General features: G+C 38.7%; 1 protein-coding gene across 5 annotated transcripts in view; it reads left to right on the top strand.

Moving 5' to 3' along the window:
* LOC128693930 (uncharacterized) overlaps window positions 1–12,219 on the top strand; it is a 383,054-nt gene that overhangs the window by 319,382 nt on the left and 51,453 nt on the right. For all 5 annotated transcript variants that reach the window (XM_070090979.1, XM_070090978.1, XM_070090977.1 and 2 more), the window contains 5 exons: window positions 444–554; window positions 4,768–4,880; window positions 9,746–9,822; window positions 11,174–11,358; window positions 11,982–12,116. In XM_070090979.1, coding sequence (XP_069947080.1) covers window positions 444–554; window positions 4,768–4,880; window positions 9,746–9,822; window positions 11,174–11,358; window positions 11,982–12,116 — 621 coding nt within the window. The remainder of the gene's footprint in view (window positions 1–443; window positions 555–4,767; window positions 4,881–9,745; window positions 9,823–11,173; window positions 11,359–11,981; window positions 12,117–12,219) is intronic.

Here is a 12,219-nt window from a genome sequence, read left to right as displayed (position 1 = left end):
TTGGAATTGGCTTAAAATAGGACTTGGATTGAGCAAAATTGCTGAAACAAATTACATCTAGAGTGCCAGATTTGTGTCTGTGTAATTCCATAAGTTTTCTTTAAAATTTGGCATTTTGGGTGTTATTACCTTTAGAAAAGGATTCTTTACCACTTCAGAAGATATTTTTTTAAATCCTGACAGCATCAAAGCTTTCATTTACAGGTGTTGCAACAGTGAAAGGTTTAATGGGCTTGACCAACTGGTGGATATTAATTACTGTACATTTGCTATGCTCTTTTTATAGGTAAATATTTTGTTAAATTTGTTATGTTACTTCTATAGATAAATATTATAAATATTTGTGCTTGATCCAGAGGTAGCTATGTAGGCTATCCAATGTTAGTATAATAGTAGCCTATGTGGTTTTTTGATGTTAATACATCTCTGATATATCACCTCAGCGGGAAAATTGAGGAAAATTACTGACTACGGACAAGGTATACAGAGCAGTGAGCTGTCAGGGGGAGGCTCTTCACAAGTACACTCTACTACTTCACCAGTCCTCCATTATGGTAAGTCAGACTCTGTTTCACTTTCTTCCCTTGTACTTTCACCTCTTTTTCTTTTTCCCTCCACCTTCCACTCATATTTTCACCTCTCATATCATCCTTACAAATTCCACTTTGTTCGTTCCCCTCCCTCCTCATCCTTTTCATGTCCATCATTCTTTCTTTCAATTTGCATCTGTGTTTGTCATATAATAAGAGTTCTAGAAGATTTGAATAAGTCAAAGTTGTTGTCTGACCTCAGTTTCTTTCAGAATGAGTTTCTACCAATAGTAATTTTAATGTATAGGCATAGATCAGTGGATTATGTTAACGATAATTATAATTCTTATTCCAAACTAGTATAAAAAAGTATCATAATTTGAAAGCCTATAATACATACAGTAATAATAGTTAGATTAACACAGTTGAACTTAGCCAATAACTGGCTGAGTGATTGCAAAGATATTACCTCTTATTTCTTATTGTATTTAAGGGGGAGGAGCACTGAACCTGTAGGGGTCATACTACACCTGAGGATCTGGAGAAAATCAGATTTCAAATTCAAATTCAAATTCAAAGTTTATTCTCTATAAAGATTACAATGTTGAATTTACAGAATTTGGTTGTTGTGTGGTTTACATGTAGTTAAATAATAATTACAGAGTGTACCACTAGAACGCCTAGCATGGCTAGGCATTTTGGGCAGACTTAGTTTAATTCTTTATTTTAAAATATTACAAATTATGAGGTAAGTTGGTATTATGGCTAAGTGACTAAATACTAGTTTGTGAGTTTAGCAATGTGAATGCTTTTGTTTTGGCACAGTACATAGTTTCAGTATTGGAGTATCATAGGATTCATTATTTTAAGATTGAGATTAATATTTCTGTTTATGGTCAAATGGGTGAGTGAGTGTATGTGTGAACCACCAGGTGGTATTCGTGTAGTTAGTTGATGGGGTGTATCAGGGAGATAAGATGTTTTCTAATGTGTCTGCAGTTCTAGAGTTCTCAGGTAGGATGTTCCAGATTTTAGGGCCTTTGACATACATTGAATTTTTGTAAAGGTTTAGTCGGACACGGGGAATGTCGTAGAGATGTTTGTGTCAGGTGTTATGCCTGTGGGTTCTGTCACAACTATCAAGAAAGCGTTTTAGGTCAAGGTTGATATTGGAGTTTAAGGTCCTGTAGATGTAGATTGCACAGTAGTAAGTGTGGATGTACTGAACAGGGAGTAAGTTTAGATCTATGAAGAGTGGGAGGGGTGTGTTGCCAGGGATGGGATTTAGTGATTATTTTTACTGCAGCTTTTTGTTGGGTTATTATTGGCTTTAGGTGTGTTGCTGCAGTTGATCCCCAAGCACAAATAGCATAGGTGAGGTATGGATATATAAGTAATGGTATAGTGTGATAAGGGCAGTTTGTGGCACGTAGTATCGTATCTTGGAGAGGATCCCAACCGTTTTGGATACTTTTTTAATCTAAAGAAACGAAAATGCCTCAAATTCTTTTATCAAGAGCCCTTCATTTACATGAAGGCACCTCCCTTGAAGGGTGTAGATACAGTCTTGCCCTCAACTCATGAACTGTAATACAGTAGACTGTCGTTTAACACAGTTACATTCCTGAAAATGCTGTTTTAATTAAAATCGTGCTCGACAAACTGAAGAACTTATGGAAAAAATAGGGTTACGTTCCTGGGAGCCCCAAAAAACCAAACTTTTTTTAGACCTCCAGATCTTACAAAAATAAAAGTGAATATGTAATTGTAGTTCATTGTCGTGATGTATTATGTTCTTTTTACTGCTTAAGATTACAAATGCAACAGAAATAATAGTATTTCTTACCTTAAATTGTGGATGCTGGTGTTTGTGGATGATTGTGGAGAGTTATGCTGTGGCCCTACTGGGCTGAGGTGGATGGTAGCGGTACTGATACTAAGTCGATGGTTGTACTGGAGTGTGCATAAATTCTGTGATGGATTTCTGTTCTATTTTACCACGCAGTACATTATACAACTGACGGTAAAGCATCAGCTGCTTTAGACACCGTTTCAGGGTCCTCTTATGTGAAAAAGTCTAACTTTAAGTCAGTCAGTAAATCAGTCAGTCATCACACACTCATATTTACCTCATTCTTTTTATGTGTACAAAGAGACGCTTCATTATGGCCACTTGCTATCACTTGTCTAATATCTCTATTGTCTTCGTTAATTCTAAGACTAAACGCTTAAACCTTTTCTTGCCACTTTCAGCAACACTTTATGCCTACTGGGTGCCATGATTGCTTAGCAGAGTTAAGATATGGCAAGAAAAAGATATAAACTCCTAGCAGAGGATGGTACGTATCCCACGGGTGACGTGCTCAAAATTTTTTCCCCTCCCGCGAATCGTGTTAAGTTAATTTTACGACGTGTTATACAAAAATATGCCGCAATTCTTCAGTCATGCTATAACCAAAATATGCCAGACAAAACCGTGTTAAATGACGATCTACTTTACACTGGAACTTTGGGTTTCGAATGTAATTCATTCCAGATGTTGATTTGACAACCAAAATCAACGACAACCAAAGCAGTTTTTCCCATAAAGAATAATGTAAATAGAATAATCCATTCCAGACCCTAAATGACAATATAATAATTTATTAAAAATGTACTAACTACTACATAAAACTGTAAAAATTAATTCTAAAGAAACTAACTGAAATACTGTACAGTAAATGAAAATTTAACTGCCTCTTATCTGTCAGAGGAGAGCTAATGGCATACTGGAAGCAGGAGGCGGAGGAGAGGAGGGGGTATGTTACTTCTTGGAAGGAGAGTCACCTTCTCTTAGTATGTCAGGCAACTGTCCTGGTGTTGTTTCTCTTCTTTGTCTCTTTTCACCACTAACTCCTTGTTCTGGCTCACTGGTCTTTTGTCCAGTGAGGTTTGTTTCAGGCTTCATTTTAACACTTGTCTGAATTGAGACATTATACTGTCATTGTACATGTTAGAGAGACAAATGGCCACTGCTTTGTCTGGATGATATTTTTCAGCAAACTCCTGCACTTCATGCCATTTAGCACACATATCCTTGACAAGTGCAGTGGGCACATCATCCCTTCCTCCTCTTCCTCTGATGACAGCTCCTCTGCTGCAATCTGTTGCTGCTCCTTTTGAAGGTCTACAAGTTCTTTTGTGGTGAGTTCAGTTCTATGATCCTCTACCAACTCCTCCACATTATCTTCAGTCACCTCTAGCCCCAAGGTCTTCCCCAGGGGCACAGTGTCCTCTACTGGCTCAGGCTTATCTTCAAATCCTTCAGAATCCCTAGCTGCCATGAAGTTAGGCCACAATTTCTTCCATGCTGACTGCATGGTCCTGGAAGACACATTTTCTCAGGCTTTGTCTATAAGTCTCAAGCAGGTGAGAATATTAAAATGGTCCTTCCAGAACTCCCTGAGGGTTAAATTTGCTTCTGAAGTGACTTCGAAGCACCTTTCAAAAAGTGCTTTGGTGTAGAGTTTCTTGAAGTTAGAAAGGACCTCCTGGTCCATGGTTTGGATGAGAGGAGTGGTGTTAAGAGGCATTGTCCAGTGCACATTCCATGAGCATGTGACCTGAGCCCCTTTGTCCCCTTCCATACATGTGAAAACTTGTCTGTCGACAACCAAGAGAACATATGAAAACCAGGATATTTTTTTCTCAAACAGCTCATTTGAAAACCGATTTATTCGACAACTAATGCAATTGACAACCGAGGTTCGACTGTCACAAAATTGTAAACAAACCACAGAATAGATTGGGTTTGAAGCCACAGCAAGTGAGTCATAAAACTGCAGGCCAGTGCGTAAACCACTCGGCCAGCTGGCTGAGTGGCTTACACTCTGACCTCCAGTTTTACTACTCACTCGCCTTGGGTTGAAATCCCACCTGTTCCATGATTAGCTTTGCCCTTGTTTATTCCTGAGCTCTTCCATACATCACAAGCTTCCTACTCCCTTTATATGAACTGTGCAAGGCCAAGGTGAGGTTAGTACTGTTATTATTGCATTTATGGCATGGGGAAGCATTACACCCTTAGTTAGATTATACAGATCCTGGAGAATGGAAGGTGATTAAGTCTGACCCAGGGAAGGGGAGTGCAGTTTCATTGTATCATCATCCTAAAGCTTAGTCTATCCATAGTTGATCTAAGTAACTTGAACATCTCTATATTATTCAGTCTGTTACTTTATTATGTTTAATGTTTCAGTTCCTAATGCCATAGAAGTGAAGTTCAAAATAGACAATCACAACTTTACAAATGAACTAACAGATGAAGATTCGGAAACCTTTAAGGAACTTGCCAATGCCTTAGAGGAAGAGGTAAGCTTCAGATAAATTTAAAGTTATTGCAAATATAAATTAAAATGATCACATTAGAATCAGTATGCATCTCTTTATAGGTGTGAGGTTACAAAAATATTTCTAAAATCATTTAAGAAGTCTTTGCTTAAAGTGGCAGGAAAAACATTACATCATTTTTTTTCAACACATCGGCCATCTCCCACTGAGGTAGGCTGATTCAAAAAAGAAAGAAAACACTTTCATCATCATTCATCACTTTCACCATCATTTACACAATATCACTCTCTTTGCAGAGGCACTCAGATATGACAGTTTAGATATCACTCCACACAGTCAGTATTATTATTATGATCTTTCTTTCTTTCAACAAACCGGCTGTATCCCACTGAAGCAGGGTGGCCCAAAAAGAAAAATGAAAGTTTCTCTTTTTAAATTTACTAGTGTCTACAGGAGAAGGGGTTACTAGCCCCTTGCTCCTGGCATTTTAGTCACCTCTTATGATACCCATGGCTTATGGAGGAAGAATTCTGTTTACTTTCCCATGGAGATAAGTGGAAATAAACAAGAACAAGAACTAGGAAGAAAATAGAAGAAAACCCAGAGGGGTGTGTATATATGTGCCTGTACAAGCATATGTAGTGTGAGCTAAGTGTAAGTAGAAGTAGCAAGATGTACCTGAAATCTTGCATGTTTTTTTTTTTTTTTTTTTCCAACAAGTTGGCCGTCTCCCACCGAGGCAGGGTGACCCAAAAAAGAAAGAAAATCCCCAAAAAGAAAATGCTTTCATCATCATTCAACACTTTCATCACACTCACACATAATCACTGTTTTTGCAGAGGTGATCAGAATACAACAGTTTAGAAGCATATACGTATAAAGATACACAACATATCCCTCCAAACTGCCAATATCCCAAACCCCTCCTTTAAAGTGCAGGCATTGTACTTCCCATTTCCAGGACTCAAGTCCGACTATATGAAAATAACCGGTTTCCCTGAATCCCTTCACTAAATATTACCCTGCTCACACTCCAACAGATCGTCAGGTCCCAAGTACCATTCGTCTCCATTCACTCCTATTTAACACGCTCACGCACGCTTGCTGGAAGTCCAAGCCCCTTGCCCACAAAACCTCCTTTACCCCCTCTCTCCAACCCTTTCAAGGACGACCCCTACCTCGCCTTCCTTCCCTTATAGATTTATATGCTTTCCATGTCATTCTACTTTGATCCATTCTCTCTAAATGACCAAACCACCTCAACAACCCGTCTTCTGCCCTCTGACTAATACTTTTATTAACTCCACACCTTTTCCTAATTTCCACACTCCGAATTTTCTGCATAATATTTACACCACACATTGCCCTTAGACAGGACATCTCCACTGCCTCCAACCGTCTCCTCGCTGCTGCATTTACCACCCAAGCTTCACACCCATAGATAACGTTTTTTGACTCCACATATACCTCAGTGCACCACTCACCTTTTTTCCCTCATCAATTCTATGATTAACCTCATCCTTCATAAATCCATCCACCGACACGTCAACTCCCAAGTATCTGAAAACATTTACTTCTTCCATACTCCTCCTCCCCAATTTGATATCCAATTTTTCTTTATCTAAATCATTTGATACCCTCATCACCTTACTCTTTTCTATGTTCACTTTCAACTTTCTACCTTTACACACATTCCCAAACTCATCCACTAACCTTTGCAATTTTTCTTTAGAATCTCCCATAAGCACAGTATCATCAGCAAAAAGTAACTGTGTTAATTCCCATTTTGAATTTGATTCCCCATAATTTAATCCCACCCCTCTCCCGAACACCCTAGCATTTACTTCTTTTACAACCCCATCTATAAATATATTAAACAACCATGGTGACATTACACATCCCTGTCTAAGACCTACTTTTACCGGGAAGTAGTCTCCCTCTCTTCTACACACCCTAACCTGAGCCTCACTATCCTCATAAAAACTCTTTACAGCATTTAGTAACTTACCACCTATTCCATATACTTGCAACATCTGCCACATTGCTCCCCTATCCACTCTATCATATGCCTTTTCTAAATCCATAAATGCAATAAAAACTTCCCTACCTTTATCTAAATACTGTTCACATATATGCTTCAATGTAAACACTTGATCTACACATCCCCTACCCACTCTGAAACCTCCTTGCTCATCCGCAATCCTACATTCTGTCTTACCTCTAATTCTTTCAATTATAACCCTACCGTACACTTTTCCTGGTATACTCAATACACTTATTCCTCTATAATTTTTACAATCTCTTTTGTCCCCTTTCCCTTTATATAAAGGGACTATACATGCTCTCTGCCAATCCCTAGGTACCTTCCCCTCTTTCATACATTTATTAAACAAAAGTACCAACCACTCCAACACTATATCCCCCCTTCTTTTAACATTTCTGTCATGATCCCATCAGTTCCAGTTTATGAGACAAAAAAGACACCAGCAGTCCTACCCTCATGTAAAACAATTACAGGTTTCCATTTTACACTCACTTGGCAGGACGGTAATACCTCCCTGGGTGGTTGCTATCTCCCAACCTACTACCTAGGTATTATTATGATACTATTATTATTGTTGTTGTTTTGTTCAATATACCAGTCATTTCCCACCAAGGCATAGTGACCCAAAACAGAAGAGACTGTTATAGAGTTTTTCTTCAAATAGAACACATGCAGAATGCAAAAAATAATAGTAAACAGTGAAATCAGATGCAGCTACAGTGAAAGCTCTGTTCCACAAGGCACTGTACTTGCCCCTATCCTGTTCCTTATTCTCATATCTGACATAGACAGAGATGAAAGCCACAGCACCGTGTCCTCCTTTGCTGACGATACCAGAATTTGCATGGCAGTGTCATCCATCAAGGACACTGCAAATCTACAAGAGGACATTAACCAAGTCTTTAAATGGCCCTCAGAAAACAACATGAAGTTCAATGAGGAAAAATTTAAATTACTTTGCTAGGGAAAACTTGAGAAACCAAAAACTGGATTGGAGTATAAAACAAATTCCAACCACACAATAGAGCAAAAACTAATGTGAAGGACCTGGGAGTGGTAATACCAGAGAATCTCACTTTCAAAGAACAGAACAATGTTTCTACCACATCAGGTAGGAAAATGATAGGATGGATAATGAGAACCTTCAAAATTTGGGATGCCAAGGCAGTGATGATTCTTTTCAAATTGTTTCTTCTCTCTAGGCTGGAGTACTGCTGTACACTACTGGCCCCTTTCAAGGCAGGCAAAATTGCATACCTGGAGAATATACAGAGAACTTTCACTGCGCATATAAGCACAATAAAGCACCTCATTTACTAAAAATGGTTGAAGTCCCTTGACCTGTACTCCTGGGAATTTACACTTGGAAAATCCTCGAAGGACTAGCCCCAAATCTGCATGCAGAAATCACTCCATACGAAAGCAAAAGACTCAGCAGGCAGTGCAACATTGTCCAGTGAAAAGCAGAGTGTTATTATTACACTAAGAGACAAAATAAGTGTCAGGGGCCCAAGACAGTTCAACTGCTTCCCAGCATACATAAGGGGGATTACCAATAGACCACCCCTGGCTGTCTTCATACATCGGTTTGTGTGTGGCCAGCAGTAACAGCCTGGTTGGTCAGAACCGATCCATTGTGAGGCCTGGTCATTGACCAGGTTGTGGGGGTGTTGACTCCTAGAACACCCTCCCAGTATACTTCAGGTACATCAAGTACTAAACCTTTTCCTATACATAGCTTAGTTGTTCTCCATAGTATCATTTACCCCAGCATTCCAAATGTACCTACTAGTATGCCCTCTGCAATAGTTTCTTAGCATTTTGGTCCCCACAGCAATTTTTGGTTCAGAGCTTTCTAAACACTCACCTTTTACCTCCCAAAATCTCTTCACTTCTTTTTCTCCCAGGTGCATAAATGCTTATTATTTTTCACTTGTCAAATTCCACTCTTATTTTAATCCACATAATTCTTGAATTTATACACTTATATTCTCTCTTTCTCTTTCCATAATTGATCATTTAATATTACTTCTACTCCTTCCTTAGCTCTGATTCTCTCAGATACACCTGACGTAATCCCATTTACTTCTCCTTACTGAAATTCTCCCACTCCCTTTAACTTCATTTCACTTAGAAACTAGATTATTCAGCTTCTTTTTAATCATAATATTTACAGTCAGTTCTTCCTTTGTGTCCATACTTCTCCCACACATTCATACAACCCACCTGTAAAACGTTCTCCTTTGTCCTCCAGGAGAGGGGGGGTTACTAGCCCCTTGCTCCCAGAATTTTAGCCACAGTTTATGATATACATGGCTTCAGGAGGAAGAATTCTCAACCACTTCATCCATGGAGATGAAAGGATAACATTGAAATAATTTATTTACAAGATTGTTAGACACTAGATATAGTTCTGTCAGGTGAATCAGTTATAGATATTTTATATTTTCTTACAAAGCTGCCCCAGGTTATGTGCTCTAGTGTTTACTTTTTTGTTCAGCTTATGAAGGAAAAGTAATGTGTTTAAGAAACTGGAGCCATCATGGCACAGTTGCAGAGAGGAACATTACCGAGATATTTCACTTGTAAAAATTTTTTTCATTCATTGCACAGGGTTGCATAATAAGCAAATTTATACATGCTTAGTCAGGTGAATGGCTGGGTCAGTGAGGTAACAGTGTGGGTGACTTAGTTATAAGATGAGGGCACTTCAGAGGGTCTACCAGTCTATCCGGTGACCTGTTTATGTAAGATGAGTTGGGCTACAAGTTTGGATAAACTGATTATATAATGCAGCATTCATGTTAAGTAATAGGTGTTATTAGATACTTTTAATTTTCAGTTGTCGGCAGCGCTCTTCAGCGTAGATGAGGTCTACAACGGAAAGGCTAGGTTAAATCTCAAGATCCTCAAATTCGAGTGAGTTTTTAGTTCTTTGTAATTTGTTCATGATTGTGACCATGTATAGATGTGTAGATGATTCATTACCTTTGTAACTTGCTCAGCTAGCAAAACTTTGAGGCCCAGTCCCTGGACCCATTATGTACCTCTGTAATCCTTTGACTACCACCCACAGGATGGGTATGAGGTGCATAATAAAGATATTAAACTAACTAAACCTCTTCATTTGTTCATTCATTGGTATGTGTGGTTTGATAACTGATAAGTTATCTGATTGTGAACCATTAGTGCCCCATTTAGTCTTTTTACTGACATATCTGTAAGGTAAAGAAGGGAATGTACAAAAGTATAGTGGTACCAACACTCTCATATGGGTGTGAAGCTTGGGTTGCAAATGCTGCGGCAAGGAGATGGCTGGAGGCAGTGGAGATGTCATGTCTAAGGGCAATGTGTGGTGTAAATATTATGCAGAGAATTTGGAGTGTGGAAATTAGGAGGAGGTGTGGTTACTAAAAGTATTAGTCAGAGGGCTGAAGAGGGGTTGTTGAGGTGATTTGGTCATTTAGAAAGACTGGAACAAAGTAGAATGACTTGGGAGTGTATAAATCTGTAGGGGAAGGAAGACTGGGTAGGGGTCATCCTCAAAAAGGTTGAAGGGAGGGGGAAAAGGAGGTTTTGTGGCCAAGGGGCTTGAACTTCCAGCAAGCATGCATGAGCGTGTTAGATAGGAGTGAATGGAGGCGAATGGTTTTTGGGACTTAACGAGCTGTTGGAGTGTGAGCAGGGTAATATTTTGTGAAGGGATTCAGGGAAACCAGTTAGCCAGACTTGAGTCCTGGAAATGGAAGTACAATGCCTGCACTTTAAAGGAGGGGTTTGCGATATTGGCAGTTTGGGAGGGACTTCTAAACTGTCGTATCTGAGTGCCTCTGCAAAGACAGCGATTATGTATGAGTGATAGTGAAAGTGTTGAGTGATGATGAAAGTATTTTTCTTTCTTTTTGGGTAACCCTGCCTCGGTGGGAAATGGCCGTTGTGTTAAAAAATAAAAATCTGTAAGGTAATTTTGCATACAGTATTAAAAGAAATTATTATTATTATTATTATTATTATTATTATTATTATTATTATTACTGTATATTCATGAAAAACACTAAATCTGTAAGGGTCATACAGTACTGTAGTATTACAAGTTGCCTTTTGAGGAAAAGTTTGCAAAACTATTTCCCTGATGAACTTATCTCTATTCACTGACATATTGTTAGAGACTTTGAAAATGCATTCCTTCTATCCATTATATTTCTTGCCTTCCACTACCCATTCTAATGGTGTAAAAACTAAAACCTCTAATATTAAGGTGATATTGCAGGCCCGGGAGTATTATTTGTACGTTCAGAATTGGATGGACTTATTTCAATGAGCAGGATAGCGGTTACCTGACAGCACCTGTCACCCTAAGCAATGTGAAGGAGCGTCTTGAAGCTAAGGCAGTTAATGGTTACATATATTTCAATCAGGACTACCGTGTACCCCCAAACTCCATCGTTGTTGAGAGTAAGCACTATCTTCATCTCTTCTGTTTTCTAACTTATAATTAACAATAACAGTTTTCCATGCGTGTTGTAAGAGGCGACTAAAATGCCAGGAGCAAGGGCCTAGTAACCCCTTCTCCTGTATAAATTACTATATTTAAAAAGAGAAACTTCCGTTTTTCTTTTTGGGCCACCCTGCCTTGGTGGGATACGGCCGGTTTGTTGAAAAAAAAAATAACAGTTTTATTTTAGTATGATACATGTTTGTCCAATGGAGTGTAACAATTTGGCAAACATGCCAAGAGCCCCTTTATATGGAGAGCATGTAACATTATACTTATGTTAGAACATAGAAATGATGGCTCTTTCACATCAATGGGTTTAATGTTAAAGAGGCAGACTGCAAAGCTTGAGTTCATCCCCAGAAAGCAGACATAGATAATTATAAAAGTCATTTTGACTGTGTTAATGAGCACAGCAGCAGCTGCCACCATGTGCATCTAAGCTTTCTCAAAATTCTCTAATACTATTTAATATTTTTTTCTGGATTTTGATTGTCCACTTAAATACAGTGTCACCAATCGGTCTATAACATAATAAAGTACTGTATTTTCCACCATATTAAGGAACTTGTGTTTCCTACAGAATTACTGGACAAATGCTTGAACAACCAATCACTGTGCTCCCATGAGTGCAGATTCTCTCGCAAAGAGCTGCGGTTCGCATGCTACTGTCCTGATCACCTCCACCTCTTCAAGGAAGCCAATTGTGTTGATCCCAGTGAGTTTTTAGTTTTGTCCACATTTTCATGTTTATCTCTGTTGTTCTGTATTGATTTGTGTCTGTTATGCCATTTACTATATACCCGGAATATTAATATATT

The sequence above is a fragment of the Cherax quadricarinatus genome, chromosome 33 (genome assembly GCF_038502225.1).
Source record: "Cherax quadricarinatus isolate ZL_2023a chromosome 33, ASM3850222v1, whole genome shotgun sequence".
In the NCBI taxonomy this organism is placed as follows: domain Eukaryota; kingdom Metazoa; phylum Arthropoda; class Malacostraca; order Decapoda; family Parastacidae; genus Cherax; species Cherax quadricarinatus.
This window is presented reverse-complemented; position numbering and strand designations above follow the sequence as displayed.